The sequence below is a fragment of the Neofelis nebulosa genome, chromosome 4 (assembly GCF_028018385.1).
Source record: "Neofelis nebulosa isolate mNeoNeb1 chromosome 4, mNeoNeb1.pri, whole genome shotgun sequence".
Classification (NCBI taxonomy): domain Eukaryota; kingdom Metazoa; phylum Chordata; class Mammalia; order Carnivora; family Felidae; genus Neofelis; species Neofelis nebulosa.
The window spans coordinates 164,017,499-164,037,165 of record NC_080785.1 but is presented as its reverse complement, the minus strand read 5'-3'; the positions used below and the strand labels follow the sequence as shown (position 1 = coordinate 164,037,165).

At 57.6% G+C, this 19,667-nt stretch overlaps 1 protein-coding gene and 1 long non-coding RNA gene across 5 annotated transcripts; one reads left to right on the top strand and one right to left on the bottom strand.

The window, feature by feature from the left end:
- The first annotated feature begins 4,701 nt into the window (after positions 1 to 4,701).
- Positions 4,702 to 7,334, top strand: LOC131508510 (uncharacterized). The gene is made up of 3 exons (XR_009260033.1): positions 4,702 to 5,162; positions 6,129 to 6,241; positions 7,229 to 7,334. It is a non-coding gene; the product is annotated as an uncharacterized LOC131508510 (long non-coding RNA).
- A 2,111-nt stretch (positions 7,335 to 9,445) lies between these two features.
- Positions 9,446 to 17,813, bottom strand: STXBP2 (syntaxin binding protein 2). Of its 4 annotated transcripts, none has more exons than XM_058728137.1 (19): positions 17,699 to 17,812; positions 16,417 to 16,466; positions 16,068 to 16,174; positions 15,485 to 15,561; positions 15,224 to 15,302; positions 15,038 to 15,141; positions 14,486 to 14,634; positions 14,212 to 14,296; positions 13,992 to 14,122; positions 13,797 to 13,904; positions 13,427 to 13,484; positions 13,223 to 13,288; positions 13,031 to 13,111; positions 12,557 to 12,695; positions 11,923 to 12,032; positions 10,929 to 11,024; positions 10,183 to 10,268; positions 9,911 to 10,068; positions 9,446 to 9,588 (listed from the first exon to the last, which is right to left on the bottom strand). In XM_058728137.1, the coding sequence occupies exons 2-19, from the start codon at positions 16,428 to 16,430 to the stop codon at positions 9,503 to 9,505; spliced, it is 1,734 nt and encodes a 577-aa protein (XP_058584120.1). In that variant the 5' UTR covers positions 16,431 to 16,466; positions 17,699 to 17,812; the 3' UTR covers positions 9,446 to 9,502. The 4 variants fall into 4 exon arrangements, with proteins under 4 accessions (XP_058584120.1, XP_058584119.1, XP_058584121.1 ...); XM_058728136.1 differs by having other exon boundaries at positions 16,068 to 16,149; XM_058728138.1 differs by lacking the exon at positions 9,911 to 10,068 and having other exon boundaries at positions 16,068 to 16,149.
- Between the last annotated feature and the right edge of the window lie 1,854 nt (positions 17,814 to 19,667).

Below are 19,667 nucleotides of genomic sequence, written 5' to 3'. Positions count from 1 at the left end.
AACTGAAAGAAAACTAGGGGGGCAGGAAGGCAGAGAGCCTGGCTGGGATAAGCAATGTCACAGGCTCCCTTCCTTGAAGGGACAGACACAGTTTGGGCACAAGGGTGACTCAGGAGGCAGCAAAAGTCATCGTTTGAGAGTTCTGGTTCTTCAAACCCTTTGGTCTCAGAACTTTTCGGGTAAAAGCTTTTGAGGGGCACAGAAGTAGCAGCTCTGACTTCAGGTTGGGAGAAAAGCAGGGGGAGTATGAGGAACCCCTAGGATTCTTTGGAATCTTAGTTTGAAAACCCTTAGTTAAGTAACAGGAAAGGGCCACAGGCCTTTTCATTGTCTTTAAAGAAAAATAAAATATTTTCGGGATGCTTGGCTGGCTCAGTCGGAAGAGCATTCGACTTTTGATCTCTGGGCTGTGTGTTCCAGCCCCACGTGGGGTGTAGAGATTACTACAAAAAGGCAAAGTTAAAAAAAAAAAAGAAAAAGAAAAGGGGCACCTGGGTGGCTCGGTGGACTGAGCATCTGACTCTTGGTTTAGGCTCAGGTCGTGATCTCAAGGTTCATGGGATGAGTCCCTCACCAGACTCTATGCTAATAGCACGGAGCCTGCTTGGGATTCTTCCTCTCTCCCCACCCTTCCCCCACTCATGCATGGGCTCTCTTTCTCTCTCTCTCTCCCTCTCAAAATAAATAAATATTAAAAAAGAAAGAAAGAAAGAAAGAAAATAGAAGTGCCTGGATGACTCAGTTGGTTAAGTGTCCGACTTCAGCTCAGGTCATGATCTCTGGGTCTGTGAGTTTGAGCCACGTGTCAGGCTCGCGTCGAGCTCTGGGCTGACAGCTCAGAGCCCAGAGCCTGCTTCGGATTCTGTGTGTCCCTCTCTCTCTGCCCAACCCCCCCGCCCACACACAAACACTCATGCTGTCTCTCTTGTCTCTCAAAAATAAACGTTAAAAAAAAATCTTAAAAAAAGAGAAAATGTTTTCATTATCCCTGACTTCCTTTTTTTAAGTTTATCTATTTATTTTGATAGGGAACGACAGAGAGAACTCAAGAGGGGGAGAGGCAGAGAGAGAGGAGGAGAGAGCCCAAATCAAGAGTCAGACACTTAAGTGACCAAGCCACCCCTTTGTACCCACCCCCCAGATTTCTATCAATGAAACTGAGTTCTAGCGGCCTCGATTTTGCATCAAATGCTATCAAATAAAATTCCAGAGCCAGGCCTTTAAAATGTATAGTATGGCAATCACACACTTTATTGAGGGATGATTTTCGTTAAATAAACCACATCTATCTTAAGCATTCAGTTGGATGCATTTTGACAAACATATATACCCGCAGGCAGCACGAATGTTTTGTTTTTCCCAAGTATTGTCTCTTTGAAAAAGAAGGTGTAATTTACATAAAGTAAAATTCATCCTTTTTACTGAGGTCTATGAGTTTCCACAAACGCATAGAGCTGTGTGATTATCAATACCAAATGCTTTTTTCTTTTAATATTTATTGTTGAGAGAGAGACAGAGACAGAGTGTGAGCAGGGGAGGGGCAGAGAGAGGGAGACATAGAATCCGAAGCAGGCTCCGGGCTCCGAGCTGTCAGCCCAGAGCCCGATGTGGGGCTCAAACTCACAAGCCATGAGATCATGACCCGAGCTGAAGTCGGACGCTTAACCGACTAAGCCACCCAGGCGCCCCCAACACCAAAGTCTTCTAACTTAAATGATGGTTGGAAAAAAAGGAGTTTCCCAACAATCTGAAGGAAACCTGTGTCCTGAAGTCTACTGCAGACAGAGAGGATTTTTGTGCCCCGTACAACTGGTTCTCCTGTGTGGTGCAGCAGATCCTGGAAATATTCACAACTGTTAGCGGCTTGTGCTCGCCTCGGTTACTGTACATGTGCCCTTGAAGGATTGCTTTGCAGGCACGGAGCCTGGGGAACTGACCTCTAGAAGCAACATGAGCTTCCGGTTGGTTTCTCGCCTCCCTGGGCAACAGACAGCTTGCTGTTCTGGTGACAGAGCTGAGCTGACAGGTGGCTGAGCCAAATCAGGAAAGAATCATTGACACTTGCTTCCTGTCCCGCATGAATGACAGGAAAGTAAAAGCCTCGGAACGCTGCCCGATTTCTTTAAGCGAGAGCTGGCGAGCCTGGCTTCATTTATAAACACTTCTGACCTGGTGGGGGAGGGGTGGGGCGGGCGGGGAGTCTGCAGGGCAGAAGGGGGAGTCTAAGCAGCAGCCAGCAAACAGCACAGGTTTGGAGACGATAAGCTGTGGTCTCTGGCAGGAGCTGACCAGGCCAGGCTGTCCCCTGGGGCAAGGAACAGAGAGAGTCTGGAGGCCGGGTGGTAAAGATCGTGGAGTTTTCCAGTGTTAACTCCCTGAGATTTTCCTTTGCAGAGACCTACTCCCGCCTCTCAGCGTCCCTGGCTCGGTTCCTTGGGCCTGTTGCCTCCTTGCGGAATATTTTCCATCGTGGAGGCTCCTCAGGGAGCTCTGAGGTGATCCCATCTACTGTTGGTGGAGAAATTTACACATGTGACCACCATCCTGTCAGGTAGATGAGGTTATTATCTCGACAAAAGGGGTTGTTGAGGCTCAGAGAGGCTAAGTGATTTGCCTGAGGTCACACAGCAAGTTGTCCCCACTTTCCTTAAAAAAATAAAAAGAAGGGTAGGGGCCCCTGGGCGGCTCAGTCGGTTAAGTGTCTGACTCTTGATTTTGGCTCAGGTCATGATCTCAGGGTCGTGAGATCGAGCCCCGTGTCAGGCTCTGTGCTGAGTGCGGAGCCTGCTTAAGATTCTCTCTCTCCCTCCCACTCCCCCTCTTGCTCGAGCTCTCTCTCTCTGTAAAATTTTTTAAAAATAATAAGAAAAAAAAGAGAATATTCCTACAGCTTTTCTTTTTCTGTTAAATGACAGAAGGGGCGCCTGGGTGGCTCAGTTGGTTGAGTGTCCGACTTCTGCTTAGGTCATGATCTCTCACTCCGTGAGTTCGAGCCCCGCGTCGGGCTCTGTGCTGACAGCTCAGAGCCCAGAGCCTGCTTCGGATTCTGTGTCTCCCTCTCTCTCTGCCCCACCCCCGCTCATGCTCTGTCTCTCCCTGTCTCAAAAATAAAAATGAAAAATTTTTTGGAATTAAAAAATTTAAAAAAATAAAAGGAATTCCAAGAATACAGAAGTTTATAAAATAAATGTCCCCTATATTCCTACTCATGCAGAGTAATCAAAAAATGGGGTGATTACAGAGCAACCTGCACCCCCCCCCCTTCAGCTGAGGAATATGAATATAAGGGAATAGAGGGGAGGTCTCATCTGGCCGGAGCCTCCACACCCCGCCTCCACCATGGCCTCCCGCGCTCCCTACGACCGCCTTTCCAGTTCTCCAAGCAGCCATGTGCAGTTTTCCAAAATGGGAAAACCCACCTGGGTGAAGTCGATCACTTTCAAAGGGGAGATTTCAGGCTCAGATTTGCCCAATGCCAAAATCTTCCCTTTGGGGCATGTTCCCACCCCAACCATGGGGAGCGTGGTACATGGACCAGGGAGGGGGTTCATGGAGAGCAAAGTCAGGGGGATAGAAAGAGTTTTGTAGAAACTGCCTCCATCCAGCCTGGCTTTTTTAGATTTCACATATTAATTTTTTTAATTGTTTTTAATATTTATTTTTGAGAGAGAGAGAGAGAGAGAGACAGAGCAGGGGAGGGGCAGGGAGAGAGGGAGACACAGAATCCGAAGCGGGCTCCAGGCTCTGAGCGGTCAGCACAGAACCTGACATGGGGCTCGAACTCACAGACCGTGAGATCATGACCTGAGCCAAAGTTGGATGCTTAACCAACTGAGCACCCCGGGCGCCCTTCAATCTTTTTTTTTTTTTTTTTAGTGCTTATTTATTTTTGACAGAGAGACAGAGACTGAGAGAGAGTGGGGGAGTGGCAGAAAGAGGGAGACAGAGGATCTGAAGTGGGCTCAGCGCTGACAGCTGAGATTCCAATGCGGGGCTTGAACCCATGAACCACAAGATCATGACCTGAGCTGAAGTCAGACGCTTCACAGACTAAACCGCCCAGGCGTCCCTAAAATAGCTCTTATAAGGAAAAGCAACTGAAATGTTAGTTTCATTATGCTCATCGACTCTGGGGCTGTGAAAGATGATCGTTTTGCAAGGTCCTCCAAAAGTCCTAAAAATACAGAAAATTCCTTGACAGCTGTAATCAGGTCACAGAAAGTCCTAAACCATTTTACCTTTTCCTGGCACCCTATGGCTGTGGAAAACGCCTCCTGCTATCTTGCATAAATGTCATACGCTCATCTGGATGGTGGATAGTTTACCAAAGTAAACAGAGGAGGGTAATAAAGTGCAGTAAATAGTGTCCCATTCTCTAGGAAGGTGGTTTTTTTTTTTTTTTTAATGTTTGTTTATTTTCGAGAGGGGGAACAGAGGATCCGGAGTGGGCTCTGTGCTGACAGCAGAGAGCCCAGGGCGAGACTCGAACTCGCGAACCTGTGAGATCATGCCCTGAGCCGAAGTCAGATGCTTAACCGACTGAGCCACCCACGTGTCCCCCATTCAACAATCTTAAAAAAAAAAAAACTCATAGAAAAAAAGAACAGATAGGTGGTTGTCAAGGCGGTTCGGGGGGAGGGGTGAAGGTTAAGGTTGTCAAAAGGTCCAAACGTCCATCTAGAAGATGAATGAATTCTGGGGACTACAGTTAACATTACTGTATTGTATATGTATTCTTTTAAGTTTGTTTATTTTTTCTGAGGGGGGAGGGGCGGAGAGAGGGAGAGAGAGAATCCCAAGCAGGCTCAGTGCTGCAAACTGCCTTAGAAGAGAATAGATTTGTAAAAGTTCTCACCACACACGTGCACACACGCACACACACACATTCACACACGGTAACTATGTGTGGGGTTGGATGTGTTAAGTAACCTATTACAGAAGTCATTTTGCAATACATCCATATATCAAATCACTACCTTGTACACCTTACATTTATACCGTGTTATATGTCAATTACATTTCAGTAAAGTTGGAGGGAGAGAGAGTCCACACATGAGGGAAACCATACAGTGTTTGTCTTGCTCCTTCTGACTCGCTAAGCGAGGCTTCACATGGATCTGCAGAACCATCCAGAATGGGGCACCACACAGAGTGACTGCTTCGTACGTGTTGCCTTTCCTTACCATTATTCCATTATTTTCCCAGAATTTCCCCAGCCGCCGACAGGGATTGAGGCTCTGAGTGCTCTCAAAAAGCACTGTGGTCACTAGAGGCAGGGGGTGGGGGGTGGGGCAGAGCCCCAGCCGGGACCTCCCCGTCCTGTCCTGTCCCCACCGGCACCCCAGCCCTGATGACTCCGTCCGTCTCTGGCCCCCGCTGGAGCAGAAACTTCCCACTCACAAGACAATTTCTTCACTCTCGATGCCTTTTCACAATATTCTTGGCAGCTGTTGGTTAACTTGCGTTTTAAGATTTTGAGTAACTTTAGAACAACAGAAAAGGGAAGCTCGCCTCGCCTCCTCGCTGTCTGGGCTCCCGTGGAACAGACATTCTCCTTTGATGTTCCTCCCTGTCTGGAGGTTTCCTTGGCTCACTGAGTCACACTCACTTCCCGTTCCTGTGCTGGGGCCACGGAGCCCCTTCCTACCAAGGAAGGTGAAGGCGTGGGGCACTCTTTCCTCTGCCCCTTCCTCTGCGGGGGTCCTGCCTGTCCCCATTTGGCCACACCCCTCCTGCCCAGCTGGCAGCTCCAGCGAGCCCTGGAGCTTCACGTTTGCTGTAAATTGAGCAAGTTCGAGACCACAAACCTTTCCCCTCCTTGTATGACTTAGATGAGGTATTATTCTAGAAGAGGCCCCAGGGCACGGCAAGGGTGGAGAACTCCCACTCGGTGCATTCCTGATGCTGAGAACCTTAGTCCTCACTTCTTCTGGGGCAGGCCCTCGGACCCTCCAAAGCGCTGATGTTAGCCTGAGAAATCCTTTTTTGCTCCCTTTGTGGGGCCCTCCTTCTTAGCCTGCCCAGGGCTGGTCCCCATTAGAGTGTTAAATAATAATAATATTGTATCAATAATGTATTATGATGATGATCATTATTACCACAGCCAGAGTTTCCTGGATTCTTCCTAGTTGCTTACAATGTGACCGTCCATCACATGGTCTCCACCCCAGACCTCCCTGATAAACTCAGATCCTGCTGCCTCCTGGGGCTCCTGGGGAGAATACCGAAGACAATGTATCAGGTTGTTACTTTCTGTGGCTTTCTATGTCCAACTAGTTGTGGAGGGAAAGGTCATTTGAGAAGGATCCCAGCTAATTCCAGTGGAAGGATTAATAAGGTTGGAAATAAGCCTCAAGAAATCATGGGTCCAGGCGTTTAGACTTGATAGCAACTAACACCTTTATGGGGAGAACTGGTGCGGACAAGGGGGCATATGCCCCACTCCCCCCAACCCACAGATCAATTGAAGCATCATGACATTATGGATCCCCTGAGAAGGTACAAGTATCCAACTCCACCAGGGAGAGAGGATTCTCATCTACAGCTTAAGCTGATCTAGGCTATGGTGCTCACCACCTGTTGACCGAGGAAACCGCACGGTGGGGATGGTGGGGACAGACGCTAAGGAACAAGTTGCATAGGGTCACGAAGAAGCAGCCAGCCAAATCCAGAATGGGGGCCATTCCCCAGGACAGGAAGACAACCCCAAAATGTCCTAGTTGGGATAAATGTCCTGAGGAGATAAGGCACTGTGACATTTGAGCTAAAACGAGAAGGAGGGAGGGATATGGAGATTGGGGGAAAGAGCACTGTAGGCAAAGAGAACAGCAGGTGCAAAGGCCCTGTGGCTGGAAGAGCGTGGTGTGTTTGAGAGACAGCAGCAAGTCCAGCCTTGCTGTGGCTGAGGGAGCCAGTGGAGTCACGGAGGGACCTTGTTAAAGCAGAGAGAGGGAGGTTGGATCGTATTCCCATAGGAAGGTTTTGAGAAGTCTGAGTAATGCCTGCAGAGGGCTTGGCATGATGCCTGCGACATGGTCAGGGCCTGACACTGCTGGCTGCTGTGGCCCAGAGGGGTCTGTGAATATTTGTTTGAATCAAAATGTCCTTAAGTCGGAGACGTTACAACATCTCCCAGGTACAAATAAGGGGCAGAGGCCGGTGTAAGCAACAGTTTTGTTGCTGCGGGGAAGCACGGAGTCACCTCTGGCTTACTTCTTGTCGTTTCCAGCCAGGGCCACCCAAACTCCAGGCGCAGACTGGAAAGTGTGAAGAAACCGAAAAATTGGGCCACAGCGCCCCCTGGTGCTCGCAGCGCTCACCTGCTTAAGCGACTTCCCCCCCTTCCCCCCCCCCCCCCCCCCCCCCCCCGGAAAGCGAGTTTAAATATTAAACTGTGAAACTATCTCCCTCCCACTCCGGCTCGGCCAGTTAAAAGGCTTCCCTGCCGAGGCCTGGCGGGGATCCGGGCCTCCAGGGCGGGCGTCTCACCGCCACCCCGCACCCCACGCCCTCGACGGACCCTGTGCATCTTCCCGCCCTGGTGGGAGTTTCGTGTAAATCCTAGAAGTAGAATTGCGGGGTCAGAGTGTTCAGCGCTTCTCCAAGGCCCCACCTGCAAAACTGCGTGTGCGATTTTCTCTGGGGAAAAAAATGTCCTTAGATTTCCCCGAATTCTCAAAAGGATAGGGGGGCTTAAACCAGGGCCACGTCCTCCAGGACTGGTAAGGAAGCTTCCTGTGCGTCCTGCCTCTGCCCATGCCTTCCCGGTCCCAGTCTTGGACGGGCCACATCCCGAGGTGATAGAATGGAAATAAGCAACGCTCCACTGGGGGGCGCTGTACCCACCCACCCAGACCCCCTCCCCTGGCACCCCTCCCAGCGGAACCTCTTCACCAGCATTAGATGCGGTCCCCACCTGTCCTGGCTCACATCCCTTCTGTGGTTTCCCACTGCACCAGCAGAGGCCAGATCCTCACCCTGGGCCCCCAGAGGCCCCGTGTGGCTCTCAGATTTTATTACCCCTTAATATCTCTTTTGCTCCGTCTCAATGTCTTGCCTTTGTGTCCAGGTGCCCTCCCTCCCTCCCTTCCCTGACTCCTTTTTTTTGTGTGTGTGTGTTTACTTTTGAGAGTGTGAGTAGGGGAGGGGCGGGGGGGGGGGGCGGGGGCTGGACAGAGGATCCCAAGCGGGCTCCGCACTGACAGCAGAGAGCCCGATGCAGGGCTCAAACCCACGACCCGCGAGATCACAACCTGAGCCGAAGTCAGACGCTGAACTGACTGAGCCACCCAGGTGCTCCTGACTCCTCCTTCCATTCTCAACTCAGACTTCCCCTTCCTCCAGGAAGCCCTTCTTGACTGCCCCCAGACTGGGTGGATTAGGGTATCCTCTGGGCTCCCACAGCCCCCTCTGCTTGCTGTCCACCTGGCTCTGCATCTGTGCCCCAGAGAGAACGGTCGCCATGTGTCCTATTCACGCTGTGAGACCCGTTTCTCCTTTCGGCCGAGTGTTACGGGCTGAATTGTATCCGCCCAAACTTCATGTTGAAGTCCTAACCCCCAGAACCTCAGAATGTGACTGCATTTGGAGACGGAGTCTTTTACGGGATAATTAGGTTAAAATGAGGTCATTAGGGTGGGCCTTAATCCAATATGACCGGTGTCCTTATAAGAGATTAGGACACAGACAAGCAGGTGAATAACCATGTGAAGACACAGGGAGAAGATGACATCCAGGCGTCTACTTGTCAAGGTGCGAGGCCTCAGCCGCCACCTTGACCTCGGACTTCCAGCCTCCAGAACCGCGAGAGAATACATTTCTGGTGTTCAAGTCACCCAGAATGTGGTACTTGGGTATGGTGGCCCTGTCACACTCGTGTACCCTCTGAACACCCCAGGCGGGGGGAGGACGATGAGCAGAGTTCTAACTCTGGGGTGGGAAGCGGGCACGGTTTGCTGTGTGCCTGTCCTCCCACCGAAGACGACTCTGATCCCAGGAGCTGGAGAAGCCCCCAAGCCTTGTACGGCTCCAGGTCTCAGGAAGACAGTTCCCGGGGGGCGGGGGGTGGGGGGGGCAGGATGCAGGTTCCGTTCTGCTTAATAACACTAAGAGTCCCATCAGAGCCACCAAGATAACTCTAGTGACAGTGGAGGAACAGCAGCTGTCACACTGTTTTGCTATCAGCTTTCTGGCACCATCGCTTATCTCCTCTGCAAAGCTGCTGCCGTCACTGGCCCCGATTTTTGGATGCACGGAGAAGCCAGCGGGTCGGCCAAGGAGCCAGTGTTCAAACCGAGCCCAATCCTTAACCTTGGCCCCGGCTTAAGATGCCATCTGGCGGGATGAGTCCTGGGTCCTGGGTCCTGAGACACAGGTCAGGGAGGTGGGCCCACGGGAGGCTGGCCCAATACGGCTCCCTCGGAAAGAAGGCGAGGTGGGCACTGGCTGGCAGAGAGAAGGGAGGATTTTATTTCTCTGGAAGGGGAGGGGGAGGGGGAGCGGGTCAGGGCAGGGCAATGTCCTCCAGCTTCTGGTCCAGCGTCTTGAGGTCATCCAGGAAGCGGGTTGGAGTGAGGATGTGTGAGGAGCCTGGACAGTAAGGGAGGGTTGGGGTGGGGGGGAGGCAGTCTCAGGACCCCCAGCTGAGGTCCTTGGGAAAGCAGCCTCTGATTCTGAGGACACAGGGGTCCTTAGAAACATGGGGGTCTGGCTCGCAGGTGACCCCCTCCCTGGGAGGCCCAGCCCCGGCGCCAGCCCCCGGGGAAGCTCAGGATATAGGCAGATTCAAGCCCTGCGTGGGCTCCAGACTTTGGGGACCCAGCTAGGAGTCCAGCTGTCAGCCCCCCCGCTTCCTCCAAGGCACCTAGGAGACCAGCCCCAGCACCCAGGGACCCCAGTCCCGGCTGCTCACCAATGAGCACCTCCCACTTGCCATCGGTGGCCCTGGTCACCTCATAGGCGGCCCTCATCTCTGACATGGCCACGCCGCCCATGACATAGATGATGAGCCGGGGCCCCGCCCGTGCCTCCAAACCGGCCTTGTTCTTGTGCCAGTGGCCGAAGCGGGCACTGTGCAGGGGGAGGAGGGCAGAGGTCAGTCTCCGGGCAGGAGACTCTCCGCCCGCCCTCACAACCCTCAGCTAACATGGGCGGGGGTGGGGGGGTGTCCCCTGGGGCCCTCACCTGACTGCAGCCTGGGAGCTGGAGGTGGGGGCAGGGTCGGACACAAAGGGCCACAGCTTTCTGTCCAGCCGGTCCTCCACGGCATCCTGGGGGCCACAGAGGGAGCCTCAGGTGATGGGGCCTGGGGTCTGGAGCCCCCCTCCCCCGGGTTTGTTCAGGGGCCAAGATCCTGGCAGACAGGAGCCCCCATCTGTATCTCTAGCCTTTGGGGACCCAGAAGTCTGTATCTGCAGTTCCTTGGGGACCCAGGAGTCCAGGCTCCAGAGTCCATAAGGATGGGAGGGGGAGGCCTGCTGGGCCCCTGAGTGGGGAGAGGTACCAGGTTCCAGAGGAACAGCAGGCAGGAGGCAGGCCCCTTGGCCTGGTCCTTTTTGTTGTTGCTGTTTTGCGCCCCCAGGATGGGCAGGGCCAGGTGGTGGGGAGGGTTAAGGGGGAGCAAGGGGACTTTTGGTGGGGGCAGCAGGGGAAGAGAATAGAGGGGGACACAGGAAGGAGCCAGCGGTTGGACAGGAAATGGGGCTCCCCCACGAGGTGCCCATCTGGTCCCAATTACTTGGATGTCAGCTTGGGACACTCCCCTGGCAGAGCAGATCGGATGCCAGAGGGATGCCCGTAATGAGGGATATTCCCTTAAGCCCTGAGGCTTAGCACCATGACATGAAGAGGACTGAGCCCCCACCTAGTCAAGGGCAGGACTTGGCGGGGGTGGGGGGGCACAGGGGGAGGTCAGGCCCCACCAGTGGTACCTCCATCACGTCCTTGATGACTGGGGTCCAGCGGGATAACTGATAGGTGGGCTCCAGGCGCTCCCTCCGTTCTAGCCGACTTGAGGTCCCAGAGCCCTACAGGTGGTGGTGGGATGGAGGGGGGAGTGGTGGGACAGTGGGAGGATGGGGGAGAAGGAGGCGGGTCACAGATGGGGCTGGGGCTCGTCTGGCTTGGGGGAAGGGCTGGAGAAAAAGATGGAGAAATGGAACAGAGGAGCAGAGAGACAGGGAAGAAAGAGAGAGAAGGAGAAAGGGGCAGGGAGAGGGAGAAAGAGGGAAGGAAAAGGGAGAGAGGGAGAGGAGAGAAAATGAGAGAGAGAGAGAAATACGGATGAAATGAGACCAAGCGATGAGGCAGAGAGAAAGACAAGGAGAGGAGGTGGGGATGAGAAAACGGGAGCCAGGAGGTGGGCACAGGGCGACAGACAGGGGCTGGGAGGGGGATGAGGGACAGGCGAGGGGGACACGAGAGCCTCCCCGGCAGTGGAGGCAGGGTCAGGGAGGTGGGGACACATAGGGCCAGAGGGAGACAGGAGCGGCTGGGCAGGCAGCTGGGTGCAGGAGGCTGCTGAGTGTGTGTTTTGGGTGGGAGGTCGTCCAAGACCTCCAAGAGACCGGGGTCGACCGTGTGCCCTGATCCCAATGCTCGAGACCCTGCTGTCTGCCCACCAGGGCCTCAGGCCACACACCCCACCCCATACCATCACCGGGGCCAAGGTTCTGACTACACCTCGCTGCCCTGCTTATCATGCGACCCAAGACTGATGACAGCTGTGGGGCCCGCCGGTCCCAGACCTGATCCTGCACAGATCTCTCTGTCCTCCAAGAGCCACACCAAACCCTGTGCCCTGGCCCCGATGATGTGCCCTCCGCCCCCCGGGACCCAGGTTCTGACTCTCACGGGCACCCCCCCTCCCCGTACCCACATTTGCTTCCTGCCCAGTCTCTGACCCACAGCCTGCTCCCGGCATACCCCGGGGTTGGTGACCGTGCCCCCCAGCAGCTCTAGGTTCCGGATGAGGCTGCTGTGTGCCTGCACGTTGGCATGCTGGATCAGCTTGGCCAGATTCTCCTCACTCACACCTGGAGGAAGAGGACGGGGGAAGAAGGGGCTCCTGTAGATGGGATTCTCATGAGGGGGGCCGGCTTGGGGAGGGCGGGGGGGACAGAAGGTGGCCATGGGGCTCCTGGGTGGTGGCGGAAGGAGGTCCCCAGACTGTGATGGGGGCATCCTGCATTTGGGGTGGGGTGGGGGGTGGTCCTCAGGACAGAGGGAGCCACTGGGGCAGGTGCTAGGAGGATCCCAGAATTCTGGATGGAGATCCCAGAGAGGACAGATGGGGGAACCTCTGGAATTAGTTGAGGGGGCTAAGTTCGGAGGAGTCATAGATGTGGGGGTCCCTGTGTCAGTGGAGCCCTCGTGTCAATCAAAGTTCCCCTAGGTTAACGGAGGGGGGTTCCCAGGGTCGAGAGGGGTATCTGCGGGGTCCAGTGTGCTTGGGGAGTGGAGGCGGCCCAAGGTCAAGGAAATTATGGGGTAGAGACAATCCCAGGATCATTACAGACCCCAGTGGACGGGGGTGTCCGGGGGCCCTCCCCCAGCCCACCGTTCCGCAGAAGGATGTAGAGCAACAGGGCCCGGATCTTGTCATAGGCTGGCACCGCCGCGTCCAGCAGCACGGGCACGATCAGCTTCATGGCGTCCTTGATCTTCTCACCCTCTGCATCTGAGCCCATGGCCAAGTCCTGCGGGCCGGGGGCGGGGCCAGGGCTGGGACACCCTCAGGGTTCTCGGCAGCACCCTGGGGACCCGCTTCATCCTACTACCGGGTCTCCGAAGATTTCATCCCTGTCCATCAACAGGTCCCGCCCCTCACAAGGCCCCACCTCTCCTCAGGCCCCAACCCCGGGTCCTACCTCTCTATGCACCTGCCCACACCCATGTGCCAGGCCGGCCTCAGCACGGGATCCACCCCTCTCGCAGGCCACACCCCTACAAGGCTCCTCCCCTGCAGACCCGGCCCCCTCACGACAGGCCCGCCTCCTCGAGGCCCCGCCCCCTGCCCCAGGCCCACGCCCACCTGCTCCACAGCGCACAGCTTCTCCACCGAACCCTTGAAGTGCTTCATGCAGTCGTCGGCCAAATGCAGGTGCGTAGAATACTGCGGGGTGGAGGGTGGGGATGTGGGAGTTGGGGGTAACAGGCACTGAGACCCAGCCAGGAGTCTGGCGGCAGAGGAGGAGGGGCCAGGTTCTCCCGCCCCCGCGCTCACCTTGTTCAGCTCCTTCTGGTATTGAGGCATCTTTTTCAGGATGTGGGACAGGTCTTTGATGTTGGCCTGGGGACAGGGAGGCCGTGAGGCCCCGCCCTGCCCACCCCAGATCCCACTCCAGACCCCGCAAACAAATTGGGGCCCCGCCCCTCTCTGTGGGGGCAGGGCACTGTCCTGCCCATCCCGACGCAGGCCTGCCCCTACCTTGTCGGTGGTCAGCCTCTTGCTCTCACAGAACGTCTTCAGGAGCTCCGTGACCCTCCTGGCGGTGACAGCGGGCAGGGATGAGGTTGAGGGCTGGCGCCAAGGCTGTGGTTTGACGGCAGTTGGGGGGGGGGGGGGTCACACAGCCCGGGAGGATGGGAGCCAAGGGACACGCGTCCCTGTACCAGGCCATGTGCCAGCCCACGTTGAGGAGCCCGGTTGAGAGCAGTGGCTCGTAGTGGGGGGGCTCACCCAGAGCCAAAGGCTACGCACCTGGCCCACGACGGGGAGGAGGGGACGGGAGTGGGGACATGGGTGGGAGCACAGGACACAGCGGCCCGCACCCTGGGCGCCCGCCGCGTGCACGCACTTGGACACGTCAGCGATGTGCATGTGCCGAAGCTCTACCCACAGGTCATCGTCCTCGTCCAGCAGCACGGCTTTCTCGCGGGCCTCACTCAGCCCTGTGGTCTCGTACCTGCGGGACACAGAGGGTCAGGGCGGCTCGCTGAGGGCCAGGGACCCAGGTGGTGATGGGCAGACGGTGTTTCTGGGGTCCGCCCACCTGTACGTGTCCTGTTGGATGTCCAGCAGGTCATAGGCCATGGCCTGGAACGTCAGCTCATGCAGCAGAGGGGACACAGGGTCCGCCGCCCGGTCCACGATTAGTAGCTGTGAGCGGGTTTTTTCAGGGCCCTGGGAAGGGGGTTTGGCAGGGATGAGGACACTGACCCCGTCGCCCTTGGCTGGGGCTTCACCCCCACCTCCCCAGCACGCCCCCTCACCTCGCCCAGACTGGGAGTGTCCGCCTTGAAGGCATTCAGCTTGGCCAGGACGGCGTGGGCCAGCTGAGCTGTGTCCTCTGGGCCCCTGGGGGTGGGGTGGGCAGACAAGGGGGCTTAGGCATGGGGAGGGCCGGGCACATGCTGGAGGTCAAGGATGGGATTAGGGATGGGAGTCGGGTGAGGGTGAGGACCGGGACGGGGGTCGAAAGTGAGGTTCAAGGCGGCACGTGGGATGGGGTCAGGGCCGGGGGTGGCCTCGGGCTGGGGTCCCCACTTGCGGTAGCGGATGGCCGGGTACTCCTGCAGCGTGGCGCACAGTGTGGCGATCTGCTGGGCCAGGGCCTCGATCTGCCGCGCCCGCTCCCCCGCGCGGAAGGGGCAGTAGAGGTTGTAGGTGCTGTGGGGGGCGTCCAGGGAGAACACCTGCGAGGGCACAGGTGCCAGGGCCGCCGCTGTGGGCACACACCTGGCCAGCTCGCAGCCTCCAGCACCCGCCGCCCCCTGCGGCTTCCCTGCTCTCCCTGCTCTGCTCTGCCCTGGTGGGGGTGGGGGGGGGGGAGCGGGGGACAGGCCCGGGGCAGCTTCCAACTAAAGCCGGCAGGAGGCGGAGACATACCCAGCCCCCTCCCCCATGGGCAGGACCCCTCGGAGGTGTGCTCTATGCTGCCCCTTGGCAGCCCATGGTGGTAGGAACGCAGTTGGTTTCCTTTGTGACCTGATGTCCCCTTTCCTTGTTTCAGGGTCCGTTTCTGAGGGAACCCAGGACGTTTGATCAAGGACTACCCCCCTCCCCACACCCCCAGCCCTGGACTAGCTTGGGCTGTACCTGGGCCTCATAGGGGAGGAAGGCCAGGTCGATCTCCTTCAGTGTCTTCACCACCTTTGCTAGGCGGGAGCGGCCCAGCTCACTGAACAGGGGCTCCGGGCAGGCTGGGGTGAGCGAGTGGGGGCATGAGGCCAGAGCGGCCTCTACGCCCCGACACCCCCCCGGCCCCCAGCCCGTGGCACTCACTGTCAGTGAAGAAGACGTGTGCTGCTTTGTAGGTGAAGGTCGGGGTCCCCCGGAAGTCTGCTATCAGGGCCTGCACTGACTGGGGAAGGCAGGACATTGTCCAAGCCTGGCCCTGCCCCCCCTCCGGACCCCTGCCCCGGCCCCCCAGCCACTGCCTGTCCCCCAACACATGCGCACACACGCACAGAGGCATGTGTACACATACACACACACACACACACACACACGCACACACACACACACACTAGCTCGCATAGGCACCTTCTCTGTGGGGCTGAGCAAATAAATGGCCTCCAAACTGGGGACGGGTTCTCGCCGTTTGTTAATGTCTTCGACAACTAGTAGAACAGAGAAAGGGACATTGGCATTGGGGCCAGGGTTCACGGAGCGTCTTGGACTCGAGAGAGTTGGACACATGGGCAAGAGGGCTGGATGCTAGGGCAGGAGATGCTGTACTCCCTCGGGCACCTAAAGGGGAGGTACCTGCCCGTGGGTCACACAGCTAAGAGTTACTGGGCAGGGTTCTGCACGTCTCAGTTCACGGCCAGGCTCCCAGGGATCCCCCACAGAAAGTTACACGCTCCGAGAGGCTCACACTGAGTTCACCCTGGGGTCCTACACGGGGTTCCACACACAGGGGGTGCAGAGTCAGGGAGGCTGACCCCTTAGGAGTCGCAGCTGGGGAGTCCTGCACTGGAGGTCCGCCTGCCACAGGCTCCCACACCAAGGAGGGGGAAGGGCTGTCTATGCAGGGTGCTGCACACTTGGGAGTTCTGAACAATTTTAGGGGATCCAATACTTTAGGTCCCATCTGGGCAGCATTGGGGTGGGGGTGTCCACTCACTAGTAATGCCCTCAGCCAGGATGTCTGACATCTTGCAGCAAGAAGACAGGATACGCATGCTCGGGTGGTCCATGATGAGTACCTGTCCGGACGGATGGACAGACGGGCTGATGGACAGAGGAGCGGGCAGGAGAGGCTGCAGTGGGGCTGGGGTAGTGTGAGCAGGGCCGGCGGCTACACGAGCTGGCTGGATGGGAGGACCCAGGACCCCCCACCCAACCCCACCCTGTCCCAGACCCTCCCCCCACCCCCACCCCAGGGACCAGCAGCCTCCTCCCGGAGTTCTTGTGGGTCCCACAGTCAGGGCCCCCCACAGAGGTCTGGACAAGGCATTCTGCCAACCCCGCACCTTCCACTCGCCATCCTTTTTGACACTCCGGATGACTCCGCTCAGAATTTCTGCAGGGGAAGTAGGGTGGGCTCAGGATGCTGGGTTCTCTGGCCCCGACAAGCCCCCAAGCCTTCTGGGCGTCGGGGCTGGGGCTCCACCTCCACTCCTGTTTACTTCTGTCCTCAGTCTTGTGAGGTCACCCCTGGTGTCACCCCCGGTTGACAGGCAGGGAAACACGTTGAGAGAACAAGTGACTAGTCTAAGCACCCGCAGCCCCAAGTGGCTAAGTGGCCACTCGATAAACACCCGTCAGATGAACAAATAACTGAGAAGCCAGCGCTCACATACGGTCCACCTCCCTCCAGAGCCGGGATCTCGCCTCCCCATCGACAACCTCGCGTTCTCTGGGTGGGGACGTTGCAGCCAGACCCCCGCCCCACCTCCATCGGTTTCCCTGAAAAACCCCTGGCTCCCTGCTCTGAGACGGGCCTAGCTGCGGTCACCCCATCGCCCGACCTCCAGCCTCAGTACCCTCATCTGTAAAATGGAACCAATGGTTTCCCCTCTCCGCATTACCCCTGTGCAGAAGGCTCCGATTGTTGCTTGGGGTGCTGGGGTTTGAGCCACAGTCCGCCCTGCCTAGCGGGGGGAGGAGGGAGAAGGGACAGGGCGGCCCCGCCTGCCCACAGGGTCATGTCCACTGTTATCAGGACCGACAGGGCCGAAGGAGCAGGAAGGAGGTGCTGAGGCCGGAACTACCCGAGGTGGGGGAGGGGAAGACCTCCACCCCTCTCCCAAGATCCCAGACCCACGCGGCCCAGTCGCCCGAATCCCCACGCCGCATGAGGATCGTGGGGGACCCGGGGTCCCTCACCCCTGGGCCTGGGCATCGGCCTGACCACGTCCCCTGAGCTCTCACACCACCTGGGGTCGTCGACCAGCGCACCCAGCCCGGCCCGTCCAAGAGTCCAGCCCCCCGGACTTTGCCAGGCTCAGAGACGCGGCAGTCTGGGCGTCCAGTTGTGCCCTCTCCCTGCCGGCACCCTAGGGGGTCCAGGAGTGCGAGCCCTGGTGCCTGTCTACGGCCACCCCTAGCCCGGTCCCCTTGAGCCCCCGGAATCCAGCCTCCCAACTTTGTTCCGCTCCGGCACCGGAGAGCGGAGACGCCCCGCAGGACCAAGGTCCCGCCCGCCCCCTCGAGGATCAGGGGCTCGACGCCCAGCCCGGCTGCCGGGTCCCCGCCGCCCGAGTCCCAGGGTTCGTGCGCCCCTGGCCCCCGTCCCCCGGGAGACGCACTCACTTTCCCCCACCACCGCCTTCAGCCCCGAGGGCGCCATCTTCCCCCAGGGGCGCCACGGCCGCTTCCGGGTCTGTCCCAAGGTGGGGGCGTGGCCCCGCGCGTCACCCACGTGGACCCCGCCCTGCTGGGCCGGCCCCGCCCCCCCTCGGTCCTCGGGGAGGAAGGTGTGTACCTCGCCGAGCCGGCAGGTGTGTCCCCCGCAGATGCGTGTGAAGTCCCTCGAGGGGCACACCCCGACGACGCGCACCGACGTGAGCTCAGACGCACCTTCCCTGCTCGTGTGCGGCGAGAGCGCGGGATCGCCGGGGAGCAACGCTTTAATCCTCCCCAGACACAGCCACCACCCTGCCAGAAGTTTCTCCGTGGTTGACGGATGCTGTGTGCCCAGCCGGCGCCGCGGGGGCCATACGCCTGTGACCCACTTGCCTTCCGTCCCCCAGAGTGCAGCAGCCGGCTGGACAGCATTTGATAAAGTCAGGAGGAGGCCTGGAGGGAGGCTTGAGGCTAAGCCAGCACCTACTGTGTGCCAAGGGCCCGTGCCAGAGTCTCACCCAGTCCCCTCAGAAACCCTGACCGGGGGTGGGGGGGTGGTGGGGTGGGGGAGTGCGGTATAGACGGTGAAGCTGCGGCTCAGCAGGGCCCTTGCCCAAGGCCACGTGACGAACAGGCCCGCTGGGATCTGAACCCCAGGACTCTGTCCCAGGAGCACTGCCTGTCACATAGCCTGGCCCTCACCAGGGGCACTCACACCCTCATAGGCTGCTCGTCGCATTCATCGGCTGATGACTTCGTGGGTTTGGAGGCACGCTCAACCCCTTGCACGCTGACACACACACGCGATTCACATGTGACCTGAAATTTCGCGGCCTGCTCCGCTGTGCGCCAGCAAAGGGCGGCCACCTTGTCACACTGAGGGCACAGGCAGCAGCACCCGTGCAAAAGAGGCCCCGGGCGTCAAGCGTGATGCACGTGTGTGAACGCAGAGTCCAGAACTGGGTCCTTCATTTGGCCGTGTTTCTCGAGGCTTGGTCTGGCACCTGGCCCTTTGCCACTTACACGGGAAAGGTGGCAGTGAATGACTCTCGGGTCTGCCAGGTGGCGCTTAAAGTTGAATGGAAGGGCGAGAGAAAATAACTCTCCACCAGAGGGGTACCCTGACAGTGTGGCCTTTAGATTTAACCTGAACGAAGCAGCTCTGCAGCGGTCCAGGCAGAGAGAAGCAGGGGGTGTGTCTCGAGGGGCAGAGGGAGGGAGGTGAGCTTGGAGGGACTGCAGAGGGCTCGACTTGTCACTTGTCGTGGGACAAGATAGGACTAAGCCAGTCCGATTTGCCTGGGATTGAGAGGTTCCCCGGACACAGGACTTCCAGCCCTAAAACTGGGACGGTCTCGGGCAAACCGGAATGGCTGGTTACTCTACGTGGGGCTTTGGGGCTTTCTTTCATTTTTTCCTCCCTCTGTTCCTCCCTTCCCTGTTCTCTTTTTCTTTCCTTCAAAGCTTTATTGAGCGATCATTCACCTACCACACACGTCACTCACTGAGACCGGACAATTCAATGCCTTGTAGCAGACGCAGAGATGCGCACCCACCCCCGATTTTAGAACATTCCATTACTCGGAGGTGTTTGAATTGTCTCCTGAGGACAATGGAGGCCGAGGTTGAGTTCTGAGCAGGGGAAGGAGGGCGTCCCTGCAGCTCCGGAGGGGAAGGATGGATTGCAGGGGCAAAGGGAGTTGTTGGGAGACCGGGAGACCCCCCACCCCAGCCTCTCAGCCTGTCCCCTGGGGGTGAAAGTCTGTAGGGCCTACCACCCCCTGCTATACACTGTGAGAGTGACCAGGGTGCTCGGCTGTCTATGGGCTGCATGGCATCCTGTCCACCCTCTGCCACCAAAAAAGGTTGAAGCCCTAACCTCTAGTTCCTCAGATTGTGACCTTATTTGGAAATGGAGTCGTTGCGCATGCAATTA